A 23,254-nucleotide genomic window follows, 5' to 3' on the forward strand; every position below is an offset into this window, starting at 1 on the left:
TCTTGCTCCTCACCACCTACGTACGGGCAGCCGGCTACTGCTGCTCCCTGTCTTTCCCCCGCTAAAGGGGAGGGGTTCCCAGGGTTTAGGGGGTGTCACGTCCCAACTTCTCAGGACCATGACTCGGGTTTGCCGATTCCCACGTCAGGATTAAGGTGAAACAACACCAGGGATCCTTTAACTCCCAAAACTCAACTTCTCTTCGCTCACCACAAGAATTGGCATGCTCACCGCAAGAATTCGTATGCTCACAACAAAAATTGGCATGAAACTATGTTGGCAAACTGTCTAACGTGTGATAACCATACATCACCAAAGATACGCTACAGGCCTTGCTTCTTTGGGAATCGCTTCAGGGAAGACAATGAGGAGAGCCCTCCCGTTGAGTCACGAGGTTCAGAGCAGACCCCCTTGCTTTCTAGGCTCCTTCTCCGAGAGGAGCCTAGGGGCGGCTGGATCTACTCTTAGTCCCAGACTTGGTCAACTGTTTATGCCTAAAGTGATGAGATGTAGGCATCATGGAAAAGGAGAGGGGGCAGGAGGGAGGGGAGGGAGAGGGAGAGAGAAGATGATTTCACCAGTCCTGGGTCCAGCACTGGTTCAGTCAGCCGAGGGGTCCAGTCAGCTGAGAGGTCCCCTAGCAGTGGGCTTGCACAGCTGGGGCTTCCGTGTGTGTGTCCTTTTATCATCCTTGCCCCCTCCTTTGGGTGGGCACTCAAGCTCCTTACGCTAATTAGGTAGCCTTTGGGAAATAGGTCTGTGGGCTTGGGGGTTGTTGGGGGAGTAACTTCCCCTTGCCTGCAGATGTGATCTTTTGCCATGCACAGTGAGCTGCCCTGCTCGGCACATCAAGAGCAGCATATCAGAACAGGGAGCTGTGCCCCCTCTAGCATGCCCTCCCCTCCCTCTCCTGTTGCTGATGGGGTGCTGATGGGCTGCTTTTCACCTGTGGTTCCTTGCTGGGCAGAGTTCCTTGTTATGCCCTTAAGCAGAACTTGCCCCACCACAATGTTTGAGACATTAACTTTTTCAGTCCCTCACAGGGGGTCCCAGGTTTGGGGTCCCCAGGGTTTGAGGGTCCCAGGTTTGGGGGTTTCCAGGGCTGAGGGATCCCCAGGCTTTGGGGGCTCTGGAATTTGGGGGCTCTAGGGGTCTGGGTGTCTCAATCCTCGGGGAGTGCCTGGGGTTTAGGGGGCCCCGGTGTTTGGGGAGGCTGGGTCGGGGGAGTTGCAGCATTCCCAGAGTTTGGGGCTCCCATGTTTGGGCGTCCTGGACTTGGGGGTTCCTTGGTTGGGGGTCGCTGGGGTTCGGAAGTCCCGGGTTTGGGAGTTCCCAGGCTTGGGGGTCACCACCTTCAGGATCCACAGAAGCAGCACCATCTAGGTGGTTTCTTACTAATCCTGTAACGGAAGAAATACATCGTTCTTCTTTGGTGTGGTGTGCCAGCTTTGTGGAGTTACCCTCCAGCACCCATCTCTGCGCAGACATGAAAGAAGCCAATTTCTCAGCTCTGCGCGTAAGACTGGCTTATTGCGCACCGGGTACCGACCCCCGCTTGTGGGACAACACATCTGCAAGTACGGTACTGACCCAGATACGAAACAGAGGGTGCCAGTTAATCCCAGGTGCCACATACGCTGCACCTTCTTCCATCGCCTCCTCTCCATGAATTGTTTTCCAGTCTCTCCCACCTCCTCCCAGCTCAGATACCTGCACTCTGGCTCAGGGCTGGCGACCCTCGGGGCAGCAGCAGGAGCTGCTCTGACCCTGGTGCTGGGGTTGTCCCTGGGGCTGAGCACTCGGGCCCAGGGCTGGTGAGCTGGGCCATGACAGGGCCCAGGGCTGATGAGGTCTCCCCCAGGCCCGTCCACACTGCGAGACCACCTGCCCCTGCAACTGTAACTGTAACCAACCGCAACTGTAACTGCCCCTGGTCCCCCCCTCGCCCCGGCTGCCCCACCCCGTCTCTCCCCCATTTCTCCTCAGGCCACTGGGCCTCTGCCCCCCCCGGCCCCACCCCAGGTCGGCAGTGACTGACAGGCCAACACCGGCTCCGCTGATTGGCTCAGCCGTGGCCAATGGCACAGCAGGGGCAGCCCGGGCCTCTCCTCACAGAGCTGCCCTGCACCAGCTGCCCCCGCCTCAGCGCAGCTGCGCCTCAGCCAGCCGGGACACTGGGCCTGCGGAGAGACGGCCTTCGAGAGGGGCCATTTCACCTGGAGCTGTTCTCTCAGCAGCGCAAGGTGTGTGCGCAGGTCTGCCCTCCCTCAGAACCTCCCCGGTCTGCTCGTGGGGTCTGGGCCTGCTCAGGGAGGGAGGGAGGGGAGGGAACAGGAGAGGGCAGGAGGGGATCTGCTCTGGATTGGCAAGTCTTTCCCAAAATGCGGGTCGGTCTGTGCTCCAGCCACAGCCCCGGGCAGGAGGAGCTGCATGACGGGAGCCGCTGGCCTCGGCCAGGCCTGCACCTGGCAGGAGACAGGGCTCTGGGCCCGGTCACACTGCCCACGTTGAGCCCAGCACCCAGGGCCTTCGTCAGGCCTCACCTTCCCCTGGGGCTGAGGAGGAGAGACACCCTGTCCTGGCGTGGCGCGGGGCATCCTCCTGCGGCCAGAAGGAAGGACAGAGCCCTGTCACTCTCCCCACAGGGGCTGACCACCGTCCTTCCCTTCTGTCCCTGGGGCTCCCCAGTGCTGGCAAGGCCCTGCGGGGCTTCAGGGCCAAGCAAACGCTGGGGCCCCGAGGGCTCCTGGGGCAGCTTTGGGCATCTCTGAAGCTGAGGCGTGGCTGCCCCTTTGCTTCTGCAGATGCAGTTATCTGCTACCCGCTTCATGATCCGAACCGTTCCTTCGTCGTGGCACGTGGACTGGACAGATGCCACGTCCCTGTCAGTCTGGGAGGACTTCAGGGAAACAAGGAAGTTGCAGCATGCACCCAGGTAGGAGGACAGTGGAAAGGAGCCCTGACAAGGTTTTTCTGCTGTTTCAGAGCTGAACTCAGACGTTTGTGTGCATCCCAGCACCAAAGTCTGCTTTTTTTCCCTCCAAGCTGCACAGCTTTTTGCCAGCAAAAGCGAGTCGGCCCGAGCTGGTCTGTGGGGTAACTTGGCTCCTTCCATTTTGCGTTGCATGCCTACACTTTTCCTTTTTTCCACCAATGTCTTCCTTTCAACCCCCTTCCCCCCAAGTTCCATCCTCTTTCAAAGGTGATTCTGATTTCAGTTTCTAGACAGATCACGGAGCAGGTAGACACAGGATGTAAGCATGGACTGGTCTCTACCTTCGGAGCTGTAGGCTGAGCTGGTTTACCTTTACAGGCTAGATAGATAGGGGCTACGGGCAGAGTTTCTGTTTTGCTCATTAGTACTCCTTTTGGGGCCCTGTGACAGTAAGTTTGTCTGCCGGCAGATCCGCAGCAGTTAAAACTGACACTGAAAGAGTTTCAAGGACGGATGCTGTTCTGTGTGTTTCATTTTGGGTACCCATTTCATTGAGCTAGAATTATTCCTTTGCAGTTAGGTGACGGCGATCTTCTTGCACTGGTCTTTTCTTTCTGGAGCGCATCCTGATGTCCTTTGTCATCCAGAGCTTTCCCCTCTGCTGCCAAGAAGAGCGATGGTCGTGATGAGGACTAAATCCTGTGAGTAACGATTTCTTCAAGTCTGATTATGAAGGTGCCAAGCCTCGTTTTGGGGGTCCAAAGGCTTCACTTCAGGCCCAAAGCCTCATGTTTAGCTTCCAACGCCTCTTTCTTAGGGACGAAATCCTCCTTGTCATGGGCCATAGGCTCGTTTTCAGGATTCGGCCTGCAATTTTGAGGGCCCAAAGCCTCATGTTGAGCATCCAGAGACCCATTTTTAGGGTGCAAAGCCTTAGGTGTTGGTACCAAAGCATCATGTGAGGGCCCCAAACCTAATTTCAGGGTTCAGAGCCTCATTTTCATTTGTAAAGCACCATTTCTAGGGCCCAAAGCCCCATTCTTAAGGCCTTGACCCTCCTTCAGAGAGTCGAAACCCGCCTTTCACAGCTCTAAGCCTCAAATGTTGTGCCCAAAGGCCTGTATTTGGCATCAGAGCTTCCTTTCGGGGGGCCATAGAGGAACCAATAGGTTCACCTTGTTGTCAGGGTCCAAAGCGTATTCGTAGCATCTCCCCCATTCTTTGCAGTGACAAAGGCTGCTTCTGAGGGCTGAAATCCTCATTTGGAGGGTCCAAACCTGTCTTTCATTACCCATGGCCTTTTTTGAAGAAGCCACAGTTTCATTTTTAGGATCCTGTGGTGGTGTTTATGTCACTGCCGATAGGGCAGGCCCAGGAACCTGGCTTGTGCAGATGCTTGTGATGTCACTTGTGGCCCAGTTCCTCTGCCGGAGAGGGCAGAGGCTGAGCGGCCTCAGGAGAAACAGGCGAGAGATGGGCCGGGGGCAGCTGGGGCAAGGGAGGGAGCAGGGCCAGGACCAGGACCAGGGGTGCTACGTGCACAGGAACAGGTATCTCATTTTTATAGAGCAGCATCATGTTTAGGATCCAGCCAGTTGCTTTGAGGCTCCAAGCTGCATCCTGAGTTTCCAAGCCCTCATTTTTATGCTCCAAACCCCTCTTTTAGGGCCCAAAGCTTCAGGTTTAGAGTCCAAAGCTTCAATTCTAGGGTCGGAAACCTCCTTTTTATGGTCCAAAGCCTCATTTTTAGGGTCCAAGCCTCATTCATCAGTTCCAAGCCCCACTCTTCAGGTGCAAAGACTCTTTTTGAGGGCCCAGAGCATCATTCTGAAGGCCCAAAGTCTGATGTGGAAGGGCCAGAGCCTCCGTTGTAGAGGCCCAAGCCTTATTTACAGTGTGCAAAGGCTCATTTTCAGGCCCCAACCCCCAGTTTTTAGCTTCCAAAGTCTCCTTTTTAGGATCCAGTCTGCAATCCGGAGGGTTCAAATGCTCATTTGGAGGGCCCAAAGCCTCATTTTAGGGGCCAAGCTCCTCGTTTAGGGTACGAAGCCTCATTTGGAGCCTCCAAAGACCCATTCTTAGGGTGCAAGGCCTTAGTTAGGTAGCTGCAAATTCAGCGACGGGTCGCTGCACGAGCCTCCCTTCGGCACTGTCCTCCAAGAAGTGGGGCGGCGCTGGCTGCCTCCGAGTCATTGGCTCAGCGTCAAGGAGGGAGACTGGGTCACGGCGGCAGCTGCTCGGCAGGCGATGACATACAGACGGTGTCGCTGTTAGCTGATTGTGTTGCTTGAGGACAGATGATGGGTAAGCAAGTGATAACCTACGGAGGAGGTCACTGCCAGATGATTGTGAGCACCGCCATGAGGGCAGAGGGCCAGTCCCGCACAGAGGCCCCGGGCTCACTGTGCAACTCGCACTGTGTGGTGAGGTCCTCGTCCTCCCAGCTGGGCACGGCCATCTTCTCCTGAGGTACCCCGTGTGCCACAGGGCGCTGATGATGGCTTCTGCCTGGGAGAGGAACCGTTCGTTACCACTCACAGCTGGAGAAAGCAGCAGCTTTTCTCCCCAGTCTCATTGCTGAGGACTACCTCAAGATTATCAGTCCCGTTCAGGCTGTCCAAGGAGTGCTGCTCTTTGCGGATATTTCAGGTGGGGTGAGCAGGGAGGAGCAACCACGGACACGAGCCTTTTTGGGACACGCTAGGCCCTTTGGAGCCCTGCCCCGGCTCCTCAGACAGAGTGGCCACCTTGTCACTGCTGAGGTGTTCTGCTGGGATGCCCAAAGAGAGGGGGACGGGTTATGTTGGGCGGTCAACCACTGCCACCACCAGCACTGAGCCAGCGCGTGGGAAGGTGTGACCTACAGGTTCTCGGGCCGGGCAGCATGGAACTGGCTGCCAGGTCCTTTGTCCCACGTGGGCATTTCCTGACTTCTGGGTGTCCCTGTTACAGGTTTCACTGCTTTGACAGAGAAGTTCATCCAGAGGGCCGGCCCAGACAGAGGCACTGATGAGCTGGCGCAAACCCTCAATTCCTGCCTGTGTGACATTTTGGAGGGTAAGAGCCGTGCTGCGGGACTGTCTGCCATCGGGCCGTGAGGCTGCTCATGGAGGGTGGGGGTAGACATGCTGGGCAGCCTGGTCCTGCCTCCTTGCAAGGGCTGGGGCTTTCTGTGGCCTGCAGGAACAGCAAGAGCAGCCAGGGTCTCCCGGTGAGTCAAGACGGGCGCAGGTCCTTTCTGCTCCCCCCCTGTGGCTGAGGAGGCACCCGCTTTCTCAGCAGCTTCCTCTGTGCTTCTGGCATGAACACCCGGCTCAGTGATGCATTAGTGCCCAGAGCAGGCTGGGGGCATCCAGCAAGTGCCAGCGCACAAGTGACCCGAGGATGCTGGCGCTGATATATGTGTGCCTGTGACACCCTCGCGGGCGCCTTTTCACAGGGGACTTCTTGACCCTTCTAAGCTGACCGTGAGCACATTGGTGGCCACCTCTTTGGCAGCCCCTGTAGAGCAAAGCAAGAGAGTCCTCAAAGACGATGAAGGGTCTGGAGCATCTCTCCTATGAGGAAAGGCTGAGAGAGCTGGGACTGTTTAGCCTAGAGAAGAGGAGGCTTGGGGGGTGATCTTAGTAATGTGTCTAAAACCTGAAGGGAGGGTGCAACGAGGACAGAGCCAGGCTCTTTCCAGTGCTGCCCAGTGTCAGGAGCAGAGGCCACGCCCCAGGCATGTACTGAAACCCAGGATGTTCCCTCTGTACGTCAAGAAAGGCTTTTTGACTGTGAGGGTGGCCGAGCGCTGGCACAGGTTGCCCAGGCAGCTTGTGGAGTCTCCCTCCTTAGAGCTATTAAAAAATGATCTAGCCACCGTCTTGGGCAGCTGGCTCTGTGCAGCCCTGCTTGAGCAGCAGGGTTGGACCAGATGGACCCCAGAGGTCCCTTCCAGCCTCCACCTTTCTGAGATCTGGTGGCAGCTCGCAGGCCTGCCTCCGTGCCTGCTGTGCACGTAGCAGGGCTGTGGCCCCTGTGAGCCCGGGAGGCAGGCCAGAGTGGTGCTTTCCTGGGCTGTGCCCCACGGTGCACCCTCACCTGGGTGCTCCTCTCGGGGCGGAGGGGCTTGCTCTGTGGCTTCTGGAAGAAGGTGTCCACATGACTCTTCCTTTCCTTCTCTCTGTCCGCAGAGGTGCTGACTTTTGGAGGAGACATCTTTAAGTTTGCTGGTATGTACTTAGGACGACGATGCCCACGTGTGCTGACCTGCAGCATTTACCTGTTGTGGCGGCCATTTGCTGTGCTCTGCTTCTCAAGAGGCTCTGTGTAGCACCTTGAGGCGGCGTCCTGGCCACTCACGCAGCCCCCGTGCAGTGCCCTTTCTCCAGGCTTCTCTTTCTCCCGGGGCCTGCCTGCCTCCGGTTTGGCTTTGGCAAGGGCTGTTGTCTCCCTCATTCTGCCCCTGCTGGTAGGACCCTGGGCTGGGGGTGGGGGGACAAGGAAGCACTGAGAGGAGGAGACCCCCGAGAAAGCGCAGCCAAAGGTGTGTGTCGGGGTGGTGGTGAGGGGCGGGGAGGCCCTGGTGATGGTGGAGCTCGGGCTGCCAGGCTGCGAGGGCAGGACGAGGCCCTGGTGTGCTGCAGCTGCAGAGGAGCGCTCGGGGCAGGGGGTGCCAGCGCTGCCGGCTGTCGGCTGCTGTGGCTGGCCCGGGAGAGGAGAGGTGTGCCGGTGCCCAGGGTTTGGCCCTCCAGGACGATGCCCTCCCACAGGCCCATCTTCCTCAGCGCGTCGGCCGGTTTCTGCTGTCCCTGCCACTGAGCGCAGGTCGGGGAGAGTCAGGTCTCAGCAGAGCCTTTCCCTTTCCCTCACTTTCCCCAGGGGATGCTGTGCTGGTGCTGTGGAGAGCACCACCCCGGGAGCTGGCTAAGACCATCAGCCTGGTGCTGCAGTGTAGCCGGCAGATCCAGAGGAAGTATGGGAAGCGTGACACGCACGTGGGTCAGAAGATCCAGCTGAAGATAGGTACGGGCGCCGTGGCACGGGGTGCTTCTCGCTGGCAGGGAATGGGGGGATCCGTCCTGGGGCTAGTGCCAAAGGAAAGCATCTCCTGCGAGCATTTAAGGGGCCAGCTGTAGTCTGGGCGGGGATGGGAGACCAGGCCTGCTGGGTTTGCGTGCATTTGCAGATGCAGAGGAAGCTTAAAGGCAAAGCGGGCGTCAGATCAAGTATTAGGGTCCTCAAATGTCTGATTTAGCACAAATGTCTGTGGGAGGTAGTTATCTTTCCATTTTTTCGGGGGGGAGGGGGCAGCTTTGCATCCTTTGCCCTGCTGGATTCTCCCCTGCCTCTCACAAAGAGCAAAGGGGAGCTGCTTTGCACATGGCTCTGGGAAGGGCTTTGGCAGGCTGTCATGGGTGTTGTCAAGCAGACAGCTACAACCTGCCTGCACGTTAGCAGAGCAGGCAGTGATCAAGCCCGCCTGGTTTGCTGGGCTTCTGGGCAGGCTGCTGGGCTTCTGGGCAGGCAGCTGGCTAAGACACCCGGCACTCTCAACACACTGTCTGTTTCTAGACACCCGTTTCAGGGACCTGTGTCAGTATGCCCCTGAGTAGGATGGAGGATGCCCTCCCTTTCCATAACGCCAGTCTCCCCACTGGGCTTCAGATTAGGTTCTGAACAGCTGAGATGCTGGGGGCTGTAGAGCTCAAAATCTTCCCTGTGTCAGTGCTGCTTCTCCCTCTCTTTCTCACCAGGGATCTCTGCAGGGCCCGTGGACCTCCTGGTAGTCGGAGACAGGAGGCGGCAGTACTTCTTGATCTGTGGCGAGGCCCTGGATGAAGTTTGTGAGGCGGAAGAGCTTGCGAATGCAGGTGAAGTAATCCTCTCAGCCACCTCCTGGGAGCTCTGTGAGCAGCACCGGCTCAGGACCAGGCGCCTTGCAGGCAAAAGAGCTGTGAAGGTAGGTGGGTGGCATGGCCTGTAGAGCCATTTTGAGGACCCAGACCTGGACATGAAGGAGGGAGGTGTCAGAAGGCTGAGGAGCTGGATGTGGAGAGAGTTGGAGCTGTGGAAGTGGGTGGGCAGCTGAAGCTCTTGTCCTTCCCTCTCAGGGGTAACAGTGGTCTGGGCTTGCTTGGTTTGAGGGGTCGGGAGGCACTGGGAGGGTTTTGGCCCCACCAGCCATGTCCTCTGTGGGTCATGGCGCTGTTGCTGACAGCTGGGGGATGCTTGGGTGATGCCTGCCCAGCTCCGGTGCTTCTGAGGAAGCACTGCTGTCCCATCCAGCCAGGTGGGCTTGTTCTCCCCTTTTCTGGGCAGTGACGGTGGAGGGCAGGCTTTGTCCCCTGGGACTCCTGGGGAGGCCAGTGGCAGTGCCTTCACGCCGTGTGTCTCCAGGTTACAGGCATGGATCCGATGTCTTGGTCAGAACGCCAAGACGCTTTACGCAAGCTTGTACGACACCCAAGGAGCCAGCGCTTGGAAGGGGAAGGTGAGTGCCAACTTCACCTTGTTCGCGGCTTGCCTGGAAAGCTGGGGCCTGGCTGCTTCAGGGGCCAGAGAGGAACCACCTGCGCCCTCTTCCTCCTTTCGGCTGGCACTCGTGCTTTTGGCCCTCGCGTGCATCAGCTGGGGCGGTGGCTGCTGCTGCCTTCTCCCTCCAGGGGACAGCACTGCCGTGAGCATCTGGAGGTGGCAACATGAGCAAAGGCAGAAGACTCTTTCTCCCCCGTTTCCCGTGCCAGCCCCTGCTTTCCAACACCTCGTAGTCCTGTCCTCCCAGCGACCACCTGCTTTTTCTCTCCTCAGGTGCCATGAGACCTGCTCTTCTCCTGCCCGGTGGCGCTAATGCGTACGACGTGCTTAGCAAGTACATGTCAGGAGCTGCTCTCGGGAAGGTACGTCCAGGCCACCACTGCTGGGGACTGCATTTTTGGAGGGCAGAGGAAGTGGTGCATTGCAGAGATGGAGTTCTCACGAGAACAGACAAAGAGAAGGAAACGCACCCTGAGAAGACAGCGCGGGGAAACTGAGCCAGGGGGCACTGGTGCCGCACCATTGCGTGTGTTGTCCTCAGAGAGATACGGGTGGTGGGCGGCAGACTTCTGTCTGCCTGTCTTTTCTGGGGGTATGGTTCTGGATGCGCCGGGGTGGTGGTGGTGGGATAAAGGGGAGGTTGCACTGAAGTCCCCAGAGCATCCCTGCGGGTCGCCCCTCGTGTCCACACCCGTCCCAGGATGGGGTGGTACCGGAGCACCTTTCTCTCCTTTGTCATTTGCGTTAATGATTCGGTATCTGCCTGCCACAGGCTGGGCAGCCTGCCCGCCATGTGCACTGAGAGAAGGATTCAGCCCTTCCTCGGGGAGTACCTGCTATTGCCAGTATGCCTGCTCTCCCTCGGTGTCTGGTATGGGCAGTAAGCCCCCGGGAGAGCAGGCTGGTGAAGCCATCCTGCTCTTGTCTTCCAGCTTGATGACAGAGTGCCGCTGGACCTCTTCTCTGAGCTACGGCCGGTCACCAGCCTCTTCGTCCAACTGCAGTTGACTGCAGGAATCAGCACAGTGGACATCCGCACCCTCATCCACGATGCCAGCAGGAAGATGCTAGAAATCCTCTGTCCTCACAAAGGCAAAATCAACAAAATCGTCCTGTTTGATAAGGTGAGTGTGTGGGAGCAATCGCTTCCCCCCACCCTGAGGGGGTGGGCGGTGAGCAAGAGGGAGAGGCTCCCTCTTAGGCATTGTAGCAAGACGTGCTGCATCCGTCCTTGGCAGGGCTGCATGTTCCTCTGCGTGTTTGGCCTCAGTGGAGAAAAGCTGCCCTACGAGAGCATTCACGCCTTGCAGAGTGCTATTCAGATCTTCAATTCCTGCTCCACGATGCTCATGGAAGTAGAGTGAGTGTGTGGTGGGGGTGCGTGCTGCTTGGGATGGCGCAAGGGGGCTTCCCAGAAAGAGACGTGTCTTCTAGCTTGCTCTGCCTTGTCCCTGGCAGGAAGGAGGCAGTGCCCTGAGAGGTGGCAGGCAAGCCCCGGACTTAGCCCTCGGCAGCCAGGCGGAGTCCCGCCAAGCACACCCTGCTAGCCACCGTGCTGGAACGAACCCTTGCAAGGGCAAGAGGCTCCTTGGTGCCAGAGGCAGGCCCTTCTGGGCGACTGGCCCATGAACAGGGATGGGGTCCAGCCACCTGATCTCAGGTTGCTGCCATCGCAGGCAGTGACATCGCGGGTGCCTTCTTCCCTCCCTCTTTGCTCATGAGAGGGCTGTGGCCTTCTGCAGGTTGCAGCTCAGGGAAAGTGGCCTCAGGGGAAGTGTCCAAAACATCCCACATGCGCTCTACCCCTGTCCTTTGTCCCTTGCAACGTGGGTATGTTGCGCCCCTGAGCTCTCCACGTCCCCAGGACCCGCGCTGGCAGGACAGGATGGCAGGTGGCCCAGGCTAGCGCCGAGGGGAGATGCGGGAAGGGATGAATCTGGGCGGGCAGGACTGCGCCTGGGGCGCTGCTGAAGCTGCACTGTTTCCCTGTGTGCCAGGGCAGTGTCTGTTGCAGTTACCAGTGGGATGGTGTTCTGCGGAGTCACCGGCCACCCTCTGAGGCATGAATACACAGGTAGGAGGCGTGTGTCTGAGGCGCGGGAGGCTGGCGTGGGCCTGCTTAAGCATAGCACTCTGGAAGAGGAAGGCGGGCTGGGAGAGGGCTTTCCCAGCAGCCGGTCAGGAGCGGCCCGGGCAGTGCGGGTCCTGGCCCGTGGCAGGAGAACGGGCTCTGTGGCCGTTTGTTCCCCTGGGTTCTGCTGATCCCGCTGTGGGGTTGGCCTGTGCTGGAGGTGAGGCAGCCGTTGGCCTGGAAGGGCGCCACGGGTCTGGTCGCACGGGTACGTCAACGCACGCTCTCGCACGCTCTCTCTCTCTCTGGCAGTCGTTGGCCAGAAGGTGAATTTGGCAGCCCGGATGATGGTGCACTACCCTGGGCTGGTGTCCTGTGATGCAGTGACCTACGCCTCCTCTCGGCTGCCCCCTTACTACTTCAAGGAGCTGCCGGAGAAAAAGATGAAAGGCCTCAGTCATCCTGGCACTCTCTATCAATATGTGGGGATCACCAAGAAGAGGTGAGTGACCTCCGAGAGGGCTGGACGAGGGGATTGTGTCATCAAGGGTGCAGCCTTGGCCAGCAAAGAGGAATTAGGCAGAGAGAGACCAAGCTGGTCTCCCTTGCCTGTGGCTGAGACGGTCAGAAGCCCTGGTGCGGGAGGCTTTTTGCCTCTCTCCCCTGCTGTCTCCTGCTGCTAAGAGAGCGGGAGTGAAGCCCCAGGGATGGGGAAGGTTAGTCTGTCTTGGCAGACACAACCTGGCCTTGCAGGCTCTGTCCAAATGGCTTTCAGCTGTGCTTGCTCCACCACATGCCCTGGTAATGCTGACCCAAGGAGGTTTTTGGGACAAGCCGCTTCCGAGCAGGAAGCTTTGGGCCAGCCTGGTTCCCATGGGGAAATGTGGACCGTGGGGACACCCTTCCTCATGTCGTCCTGCTGAAACCTCAGCTTTTCCTCTGGGCCAGGATTTGACCTTCGCTTTGGATGACGGTTTGAACGTTAACATTGCCATCTCTTGGAAACTCCAGGAGGAGTTGAGCCAAAGGTGCTAGGTGCTTGGCATCCCAGCCCGTTCAGTGACACAAGTCCTCCTTTCCAAGACACTTGTTTCTCTTGGCCAGCGTGTGCTAGCCAACAGCACACCCTGGCTCCTTTCACGTGTCTGCAGCGTCTCTTGGTTTGGCCTCTGGTGGTGGCCTCTGGATACGTTCTGCTGTTCTGCCATGGCCGTTGGGCTTCTTTATGCTTGAAGCTGTCCTAGCGTGCAGCTTGAACTTTGGGTGGGGGTGCATACAGGGGAAAACATGCTGCCCGAAAGACAAGCAGGTGCACGAGGAGCACATCCTGCCCCTCCATGCCAGGCTGCTTCTCTGTGTCCCCTGGCTTCTCACCAGCTAATTGACTGGTGTTTTCTTTTCCCCTGCTTCTAGCATATTTGGCATGGGTCTTGCCAAGAAGAGGTCAGAGTACGCCCCCTTACTGGGTAGGTGGAGAATGCCTTGCTCTTCTGAAGCCCAGTTTCTTCCCCTTGGTAACTTTTAGCGCCACGCTGGGGCGGGAGAAGCTTTTGCCAGGGATGGTGTTGCTGCAGAGGCCCTAAGGAAGTGCGGCCTCTCTCGGCCCCTACTTGGTTGACCTCTTTGGGGTGGAAAGCAGGGTGAGGCGCCTGGTGCTGCCTTGCCCTGCTCCAGACCTGGTACGAAGGTACCTTTCAGCTAGGGAGCTGCTCACGCCTGGGGGCTAAACTGATCCCGGTCTTTGGGATCAGGAAAGCGATTGCCTTCTGCCAGTCTGACGGAGAGTTCCGGTGGTGGGTTCTCCCCCTTGTACTCCTCAGAGATCCTTTCTTGGCAGCATCTGGGCGTAGACATGGCAATGTCAGGACCCACGGGGTGCCTTTAATCCCTCGGTGTCTTGCTGGAGGTTTTGGGCCCTGTTACAGGTTAACCCCGGGAGGCAGCTCAGCCCCACAGAGCCACTCGCTCCCCCCAGCGGGATGGGGAAGAGAATCGCACAGCTTAATAGGTAGAGCAAAAGCTGCGCAAGCATGCAAGGCCAAATCAGGCATTCGTTCCCTGCTTCCCATGGGCAGGCAGGTGTCTAGCCATTTCCAGGAAAGCGGGGCTGCATCGTGCGTAACGGTGACTTGGGAAGACAAACGCCGTAACTCCAAACGTCCCCCCTTCCTCCCTCTTTCCCCCAGCTCTTCTTGCCAAGCACCGCATCATATGGTACGGAATAGGCCTTTGGGCAGTTGGGGTCAGCTGTCGTGGCTGTCGTGCCCCCTCCCAGCTTCTTGCGTGCCCCCAGCCTGCTCGCTGGCGGGGCGGCGTCAGAAATGGTAAAGGCCTTGACGCTGTGCAAGCGCTCTTCAGCAATAACCAAAACATCGTTGTGTTATCAACGCCCATGTCTGGTCACAAATCCAAACCATAGCACCATAGGAGCTATCACTGAAGAAAATTCACTCTAGCCCAGCCAAAAGACACTGAAGATGCTGCCTCAGCTCCCAGGAAGTGCCCTGTGGCTCATGCTACAGCGAGGAGATGCTGCAGCGACTCGCATCATCTCTTCCAGTCTTGTGCTGGATCGCTGCGGGGAGTTGCACGGGGCCGGCTGAACCTCTGTGTCTGTGGGAGGGCAGAGGGTGGCGGGACGGGGAAGAAGGCATGGAAGCTGCACTGTGGGGCAGGCGGGCCGGCTGCCGCTCTGGGGAAGGCAGAGGTAAAAAAGCTGGGATGAGTGGGCAGGAAGGAGGCCTGGCTGTAGGCAGGCTGGTGGAAGTGGTGGCAGGACAGGGAACTGCGGTGGAGGGTGCCAGCCAAAGTGGCATCTCTCTGCTTTTCAGCACGCCCAGCAGCTGGTTTTCTTGTTTGTCTTCACAGGTCGGGAGAAGGAGATTGACCGCTTTGGCAGCTGCTTGAAAGCCTATGAGGACTTAGGACAAAGCCACATCCTGGCGTTTGAGGGCACGATGGGCTCCGGAAAGAGCCACTTACTTACCGAACTGGCCTATTTAGGCCAGGCTGCTGGCCACAGGTACAGGTTTTTGACCTCTAGCTTTGGGATGCTGCCCCTGCCCATCACCTGGCAGCCATAGAACAGTCCGTCCCCTCTGCTGGTGCGCCTGGTCCTTGGACTGCAGCCTCCCGAGAAGGCCTCCTGGAGACTCTCCCTAGGAGCACCTGCATGCTCTGCTCCCGCCTCTACACCTCTGGGGAGTTGGAGGTGGCTTCTTGAGCCGTGGCCTTTCCTCCTTCACCTCTGGGCCAGGCACAGATAGAAGGAAAGAGCCCGAGCCCAATGCTTTTCATCTGACTCGAGATGCAACAGACAGCAGGGTGGCCTGTCTCAGAAGCCCTGCTTGCCCTCTGCTCCTTCCCAGAAGGAGCACTGGGGCAGAAAAGCCTTCCTGTGGTCTGGGAGTCAGGCTGCTAAGGTCTGGAGCCCAAAGGCAAACCCACCACTTGCTCCATCCTTGCCCCTTAGCCCCGTGAGTTCCTCTGCAGGGGGGACGTAGCGAGACCTGGGCCGGTGCTGTGGAGACACAAGAGTCTGGAGCCGGCTCTCCCAGTGGCTTGGCAGCAATTGCCCCTCTGTGCCCTTTCTCGTATGAGGAGTGAAAAGCTTGGCCTCCTCTGGGAAGCACTTTGAGACGAGTGGCTGACGAGCACCCCCCCAAGGGCATCTGCACCCCTTTTGTCTTAGAAGGCTTGGGCTGTTGGGGATCTCAGTCCCCTTTGCTTTTGCACGGCAGGGTAGTTGCCATGGAACTGCTAGAGGCCAACGTGAGGCAGTCCTTCTCTGCCATCCGTACGCTGATGGCCAGGGCCCTGGGCCTCCAGGACAGTGAACCGTGCGGTGCCAGGCAGTGCACGCTGCAGACAAAGCTCCGAGGGACAATCGAAGAGAGCAGCTTTTGTCTCCTCAATGACATTTTCCTTGTCGAGGTGAGAGCAAGAGGCGTCTCTGGCCCTGGAGAAGGCCTTCTCATGAGCTTTTCGGGGTCTGATGTTGTGTGGGCGCGCTGCTGGGAGTGCCTGAGCTCGGGGGTGGGAATCGTGGGGGTGGTAGCACAGGTTTCCCATTCCTGGGCCCTGGGGGGCTCCCTTTCTGGGGTGAGTTCATGTCCTGCGCTGCATCTGGCAGTGCCTGGTGCCTTGTTCAGCACCTTGGAAGTGGCACTGGAGAGAGGCTGGTGCTGGGCGAGTGGTCTGCTCCAGCCAGCCCAAGCTTCCTACAGGCAGAGAACCAGCTCTTCAGCCCACCCCCCAGCCCCAGCTCTGCCAGCGACCCTCAGCAGAGGGCCTCTGCTTTGGGCTCCAGGTGCAGCCCCCACTGTGGCTCCTTGCACCTGTGCTGGGGAGAGCTAAGGTGCTGAGGCCAGCAGGGGCAGTTTGCTCTGCGGTCTTGCTTGGTGGGTTCATGTGCCTAGCCCCGGAGCGATGCTTCTGCCTGACTGTGCTTTTCTGGCCAGTTTCCCGTTTCGGACAAGGTTCGCGAGATGCGTGGAATTGAAAGAAAAAAGGAGTTGCACTCGACTTGGGCAAAAGTGCTGGAGAAGGTGAGCCTTTCTCCTTCCTTCCTTCCTTCCTTCCTTCCTTCCTTCCTTCCTTCCTTCCTTCCTTCCTTCCTTCCTTCCTCCTGGGTCAGAGAAGGAAAACAAGCCTGCTGGCTGCAGACTCTGCACCACAGCAGTGTGAGTGCATGGGAGGACCACACGCCCGGGCCATCGCCCTTTGGGGCCTGAGAAACCCCCCACCCCCACGTCCCCCCTCCTCCACGCAGCCCCACAAACACACCCCATAGCTTTCCTCCCGTCGAGTGTACCCTGGACAAGGAGCAATGGCTTCTGCATTCCCTTGCCCAAGCTGCCTCCTTCTGCAGGTCAGGTGGTGTTAGGTGTGACCTTAAAATCTCAAAGAAATTGAGTCAGTAAGCTTCTGAGCAGGGAAGCAGCTGGGGAGAGACTTCAGAGCATCCTCTCAAGAGACAGAGGCTCAGTCTCCTCCCCTGCAAGACACTTGGGATTCCACTGGATTGTCCTCAGAACATCCTGCTTTTTTTCAGTCCATTGGAGGAGAATTTGGCATTTTCGTCATCGACAATGCCCATTTCATCGACCCTGCCTCCTGGAGTATCATGTCACCCGTGCTCCGAAATGTCTCCTACTTCATGGTCATGAGCTTGGCGCCGGGCTACCCAAGGAGAGAGGGCTTTTGCAAAGCTGCAGCAGACAGCACAATGTCCCAGAAAATCACCTATCTTCATCTGGATGAGCTGAAACCTTCAGCTGTGGTGCAGGAGGTCTGCCAGAACCTTAGAGTAGACAGCATCTCCAGGGATCTAGCGAGGTAAGTTTGAGGCAGGGGAGCTCCTCCTGAGGGCTTGAACCTATGCAGACCACGGGCGGGAATCAGCCCCCCCGGAAAGGGAGCGCAGGGCCACTAGAAGCATCACCGACTCTAGCGAGTACTCTAGGAGGTGGGTTGCTTGTTATGCCTTGTCCTGGCAGGCGTGAGCTGAGAGCGGGCCACTGCCGAGACACAGAGCATGGGAAGTGTCAGCCCTTCGCGGCTGCACAGAGAGGAAGGGAGGAAGAGTCCCGAGCCCAAGTGTGGCTGGGCTGTGAAAAGGCCTTGGTCTAGGTGGCCAGGCTGTGGGGGAGATTCCCTGGGACAGAGGCCTGCCCTGCTGCCAGAGAGGATCTAGGCTCCTGAGGAGGGGAAAGGCAGGGCTCGCTGCTCTGCGCTTTGGCCGTTGGCCGCAATTCTTTTCCCACGGACTTCAGCGAAGGCCGGAGGTTCGGGGGGGCCCAAAAGCCCAAGCCAGCAGAGGACTGTCCCATTCAAAGGCGAGGTGCAGCTGTGACAAAGATGCTGGCTACCCTGTATTGCCCAAGTGACTCGCTGCCCACCTGAACCGTGTTTCACTTTACTCCTCTTGTGGTGGTCACTGCCGCGTCTGCTCCTGTCCAGGTTCCTGATCCAAAGAAGCTCGGGGATCCCGTATTACTGCAAGGAGCTGCTGGGCTGCCTTCTTTGCAACAACATGCTCTTGTTCCGCACCCGGAGGCGGGGTGGAAAAGCAGAAGACAACTGGGAGAGCCTGATCAGTAAGCACCTTTGCTGCTGACTAGCGAGTTGCTGTGGCGCATTCTCCGCAGCACAGTCTTGCCCCATCGTTCCCCCGTTGATCTGGGCAGAGTCAGATCTTGCAGCAGTGCAGAACGTGGTCTGGCGGAGGCGTGGGCTCCTGCGTGCCTTGCTGTTGGGACAGCCAAAGCAGGGGCTGGCGAGTTGTGGTGGCTTGGAGGGGCCTAAATTCTTGGGGGGGTGCGGGGGGGATTGGGGGTCTAAAACACGGGGGAAATGGTTCCAGAGCACATGTGTTTCTGGTGTTTCTTAGGCATTCTAATGGGCACGTAATTTACCCTGGCCCAACGCCAGCTCACTTGAGAACAAACCCCAGCTTGAGGCGAGGGACGGGCCTGGGAAACTTGAATTCAAACCCATAAATCCCCACAAGGGTGTGGTAACGGAAGAAAACGGTGGCAATGCCGCCGAGAGCGCCATGCCAGCCAGAGTGCTGTGGCCTTGGGAGCAGCCGGGGCTGATGCTGCATTTTGCATGATCACTGGCAATTTCCCTGGCTGCGGAGGTAGCCCTGTCGAAGGCAGCAATGCTGCTGCTTTCTGTCGCGGGGCATTCAGTTGCCCCCTAGGCACTCCAGAAGCTTTGACTGAGGGGCTGTTTGGGAAAGCTGGTCTGAAGGCAGAACACCTGCCTGTTCTGGGAGGGCTATGCAAAGAAATGCTTGCAGTGGGAACCTGTTTTGCTGTGCTTAATGACCACGTTCAGCGCGTGCAGGTCTGTGCGCTTGCACTGGACCATGTGAAGTGGGACTTGTCCCATCTCAGGTGAATTTTGAAACGTTTGCAAGCCGCAAGTGACTTTGCAAATTGCCTTAGTCGTGTTCTCTTGCTCCACCCAGCTTCTGCAGTTGAGGCTTCACCCCTCACAGCAACCTCGAGCTCCAGCGCGGGGAACGATGGCACGGTCTGCTTCATCAGACCAGACGTGAACCCGGAGAACACGGTGCTGCCCACCACCTTGAAAGGTGAGGGACCGAGAGCCGCTCTGCCGGCTCGCGGCTGTGCTGGGGCCCCTTCGCGGGGCATTGGCTAGAGGGAGGCTGGGCATTTGTGTGCTGCAGAGTCACCCTCTCAGCTTGGGGGCTCTGCTGGGAAGGTGGCTCCAGTGCAACCAGGAACAGGCCTGGGGTTGCGGGCAGCCATTTACCCCTCCTGGGTGTGAACCAGCTGTGAGCCTGCTGGCTGCTTTCCAGCAGCAGGTAGGAGAGAAAAGGCTATTGGTGCAACACTAGAATGGCTCCCTTTTCTCACAGAAGCAAATCCTTTGCTGGGAAAAGTCTTTGACTTGCCGCTGACTCAGCTGTGATCGCGACTTTGCCCTCGCTATTCTCTTTTTAAGCTCCCCAGCTAATGGCGCTCTCAAGGCACTTAATCCAAACCAGATCCGTTGTTTTTTTCTGTGAATTGGCACGGAAATCCCCCCATACCAGGAGAGCGGGATGGGGGAGCTGTCAACGACTGTCCCTCCTCTCTAGCCATAGCCATTTGTATGAACCTCGAAGAAACGTCATGCTAAAGCATTCCTGCTATTACGTTGTTCTGTCCCATCCCCGCGCGCCCCCCCCCCCAAAAAAAAAACAAAAACCCCAAACAAAAGGCATATTATTTTCTGGCCAAGTTAAGAGAGGCATTGTGGGGAGCTCTGAGTCCACCTCTGCTGTGGGGAAGGTTCTCTGTTTTCTGTGTGCGCTGTTGGGCAAAACCCTACTCCAGATCTGGTAGGGCGCATCATGGACGCATGTACCTGCTGGATCCTGCCCTCCTCACCCCAGGGGGGCGAGCGTCTGTTTGAGCGTCTCGCTCTTCCCCAGGCCTTGTGGCCTGCGATTCCAACAGGTGTGGAGCCATTTTGAAGACGCCTGCCCTGGGTTGCAATTGCCCAGCAGGTGCGGTGCCGAGGAGAAGAGGCCAAAGTCTACCCCATTTCATGTGTTGAGACTTTCCAGCCTCTCCAGCCTCAGCATGGGGAACAGGCAAGAGAGAAAGAGGTGTTGCTTCTTTTTGACAGAGATTGCGCTGGCCCAGCTGGACCGGATAAAGCCACTGAAGCAGACGGTTTTGAAGTTGGCAGCTGTCATCGGGCCAGTGTTTACCACCCAGCTGCTGTCACACATCCTTCCTCATGGCATCAGGCACGAGATGAATTGCTTGTTGGACATGCTGGTGAGCGACAACATCCTTAAGTGGCTGAAAACCACAGAGGTGCCAGAAGATGTCCGAGATCCTACCAAGGGGCCAGGCAGCTCTCGGCAGGCAGAGAGTGGTAAGTGGTAGCAGTGAAGAGGCCAAGGGAGCTCCCAGCTGTGTCCTGGTGGGGCTCGCCGGGGCACGGTGCACTTCCCCCCTCTGCCCCAGTAATGGCTGGGTGGAGCTCAGGCAGGCATGGCGGTTCGGGATGGCTTGTTCAAAGATCTTACAAGTCAATCTCAAAGAACGCTAGCGTTGCGCTGGAGGGAAGCTCCCACCAGCTGTCCCAAGTGCCTCTGCTCCTCTGCCTTCAAGTGCCGCTTGTAGCGCAGGCACGGGAGGGCATGTGCAATCACCGATATCCTCTCCCAGCTGCCTGCGGCATCCGCATCAAAGGTGGCCTCCAAAGTGCCCCAGGGCCTTTGAGAGGCTTTTATTCAGCTTTGATTCCCCTGTGGCGCAGCAGGGGAAGCTCAGGAGGCTGGGGACTGCCTTGCCAGGAGCGGAGAGAAAGCACTGGCCGGGGCTTGCTTCGGCTGGCGGCAACATCCCCAGCTCCTGTCTGGAGCACAGCTGAGCACTGTGTCCCCCGGGCTGTGCTAGCATCAGCAAGGCAAGGCGGGCCCTTTTGCCTCATCCTGCAAGGCTCGGTGTGCAGCAGCGCTGGTTTGCCGCTAAGGATGCTCACCAAGGCATGACTTTCATGCCCCGGCTGGGACGGCCCTGAGCCCTGGCCCCAGCTCAGGCTGATGCAAAGGCCCTTTGCCCTGCAGGTGTGGAGAGACCCTCTCTGAGCAAGAAGACCACGGAGCGGCAGTCTGGCGTGCTGGTCTTCTGTGTCCCACTGCTGCGGGAGGCTGCCTACGAGCTGTGGCCCGAGAGACAGCGGGTCGCCTTGCACCGCAAGTGCGCCGCCTTCCTGGAGCGGCACGCGCACAAATGCAAGAGCTGCAGCCAAGGGGACTTTGTTGCCTTCCACCGCTTCACTGTCACCAGCAGCCAGGAGGGAGGGAGCAGTCAGGGCCCTGCTGAGCAGGGCGACCCTCACAGCTGGGAGGCCTTGGTGCTCGCAGGAGAACAGCTGAAGAGGGATAGGACTCATGCCCCTGAGGGTATGCTGTGCACCATGCTTCACAGCCTGGGCCCTCCAGGACCCCAGGGGGGGCTGTGCTGGGGATGGGGTGGGAGGACATCTGCTAGGGACGAGCCCAGGAGGTGAGGATGGCCACTGCAGACTTTCCGCAGTGTGTCGCGACCCTTGCAAGGATCCTTGCGATCCCCAGCCCGCTGGGAGAGGGAGAGTAGTTCTTCCCCCGCGGTATGTGAGGAGGTGTCTAACCCCCTGTTTTCTTTCCTGATGCTGCAGGTGCTCTGCAGCAGCAGCAGGCTTTCCTGGAGGAGGATTTTGGGTGAGCAGACACGGTTTTGATGATTTTGGAAGGCAGTGAGCTCAGGGTGTCCAGAGGAGACAAAGGAAGCGCCGCCATTTGGCTGCCGGTTGTGACTGCAGCTTAGGGAAGAGGCTTTCTGTGGGGTGGGAGGTGGGAGGAGGTGGCCGTGGAGGTGAGGGAGGGCTTGAGGAAGCCTGTGGTCTCAGAGCGATCATCGCACTACACTGGAGCAGCCCTTGCTTTCCAGTTCCTACAGAGTAGCACTGCAAAATCTGCAGGGGAAAACCTGCCCCGGGGACTCGGGTGGTTTGCCTGTGGGAAGAGGTGACAGAAAGCCCAGCTTGTCTCTTTCTCCCTACCTACAAAGCACCTGTACGGGTCGTACGTGCCCGTGGCCTCGTGCTCTGCTTTGAAAAAGGGCTTTTGATGCCATCTCTGTGGGGAGAAAGAGCAGTACAGGTGATGCCTGTGTATTCTTTGCTCTCTTCTTCTCCTGGGAACCGTCCTCTGACTAGTGTGGCAGGACGGTTTCTGGCAAAGAGGGAACAGACAGCTGAGCTGCCCAGCAAGACCGACAGAAAGCACAGCGGTACATGCTCATGTGAATGCAAAGCCATCGTGGAATCGGTGCTTGTGCCTTTGGCTCGCCACTACGTGGCGATGGGCGATGCTGCCAGAGCCTTCTACTACCTTCTGGAGTCTGCGGCTGCCTACCTGCATGTCTCCAACAGCTACATGGTGAGTTGCCCTGCTTGCCAGCACGCACTGTGCACAGAGGCCTGCCTGCCTGCCTGGCCGCTGCACTCGGGCATGCCTTTGCGGGACCTTGGAAGGGAAATGCTGGGGTCAGACCCTGACTTTTTCCTCTGGTTTGCCTCTTCTGCGGCAAGAGACACAAGGCACTGTGCCCTTAGCACGGGGGGCATTAGCTGGGAGGCAGTCTGAAGGATCACTGGTGCCTGTCTGTGCTCTGAGACAGTGTGACTGTGTTTGGGCGGGCGTCACCAGGGGGAGAAACAGGCCCTCTTAAGACAGATGCCAGAGGCAATGACGAGGGAGGACAAGGCTGGCCATGGGCTCTGCACCCACGCTCACCTGCTCTCTGTGTGCTTGCGCAAAGGCCCTCATGAAGCTGAACGAAGCGGAGGTCCTGAGGAACTCGCTAGAGGAGAAAGCAGATGTGATAGCCTGCTTTGAAGAGGCCACCTTCTTCAGCCTCAAAGGGGAGGTAAGAGACGGGCAGGTCTGGAGGGATCTCCCGGGGGACGGAGCTGGATGCCTCCCGCGGTTGCAGGGGATATCCCTGGCATCTCCAGCCACTTGGAGATTCCTGCAGTCTCCTGGGCAACTAGTCCATATCAGGATGCTTCCCTTTTCCTCTGCAGGTCTGCTGGCATATGGGGCACATGAAGCTGGCAAAGAAAATGCTCAGGGAGGCTTTGAGCCTGCTCGGAAGACAATTCCCCCGGACCTCCATTGGAGCCTTTGTCAAGTCTCAGGTGGAAAAGTTGCCGTGTGCCTCTTCTGTTTCCAGAAGAGTATCCTCCCTTCCGCAGGAGGCCCGGTAAGAAGCAGAACTGAGAAGCCAGGGGAGGAAGAGCCATTTCCCACCTGGTCCCAGGCATCCCGGCCCAACCTGCCTAGGCTTGAGGCCACCCTGAACCTGACACATAGGCCTTAGCAGGACCGAGGCAGTAAGGAGCCACGTGCGGGTAGACCAGGGGACGGCAGAGCCCCACACTCCCTCCCTCCTTGCACCCTGCTTTCCCCCGGCCCTGTCCATTTAGCACTGCACAGCTAGAGCCTCTGGGCCAAGCAGTTTCTCTCGTGTGGCAGGAGGAAGAGGCTAGCCTGGCTGCTGCGGCAGAGCTGCTGTCTTTCCTTACTGGAGCACCTCTTCAGCCTGGAGGGCACTTCCAGTGGACGGACGTTCTCCCGCCTGGCAGCGCGCATGAAGGCCAACACGGACAGGGCAGCGGACTCCTATCGGGCAGCAGACTCCTGCCACAGATAG

General features: G+C 58.3%; 1 protein-coding gene across 1 annotated transcript; it reads left to right on the plus strand.

Moving 5' to 3' along the window:
• The first annotated feature begins 5,235 nt into the window (after window positions 1-5,235).
• Window positions 5,236-23,254, plus strand: LOC126037205 (adenylate cyclase type 10-like). Its single transcript, XM_049797469.1, has 24 exons — window positions 5,236-5,358; window positions 5,476-5,584; window positions 5,888-5,992; window positions 7,111-7,149; window positions 7,799-7,942; window positions 8,674-8,879; window positions 9,324-9,410; window positions 10,387-10,578; window positions 10,693-10,814; window positions 11,452-11,528; window positions 11,838-12,027; window positions 12,939-12,991; window positions 14,394-14,547; window positions 15,266-15,458; window positions 15,986-16,072; window positions 16,579-16,862; window positions 17,487-17,623; window positions 18,511-18,627; window positions 19,671-19,925; window positions 20,623-20,961; window positions 21,764-21,978; window positions 22,361-22,468; window positions 22,626-22,804; window positions 23,077-23,254. The coding sequence occupies exons 1-24, from the start codon at window positions 5,236-5,238 to the stop codon at window positions 23,252-23,254; spliced, it is 3,693 nt and encodes a 1,230-aa protein (XP_049653426.1).

Source organism: Accipiter gentilis, unplaced genomic scaffold, assembly GCF_929443795.1.
Source record: "Accipiter gentilis unplaced genomic scaffold, bAccGen1.1, whole genome shotgun sequence".
NCBI classification, from domain to species: Eukaryota; Metazoa; Chordata; class Aves; order Accipitriformes; family Accipitridae; genus Astur; species Astur gentilis.

What these genes read in the sequence shown, in the direction of transcription:
- LOC126037205 (XM_049797469.1), top strand. Translation starts at nt 5,236, where the DNA reads ATGGGTAAGCAAGTGATAACCTACGGAGGAGGTCACTGCCAGATGATT. An exon ending in CCTGTGTGACATTTTGGAGG is followed by an intron (nt 5,993 to 7,110) that starts GTAAGAGCCGTG and finishes CTCTGTCCGCAG; the next exon opens with AGGTGCTGACTTTTGGAGGA. An exon ending in ATGTCTCCAACAGCTACATG is followed by an intron (nt 21,979 to 22,360) that starts GTGAGTTGCCCT and finishes GCTTGCGCAAAG; the next exon opens with GCCCTCATGAAGCTGAACGA.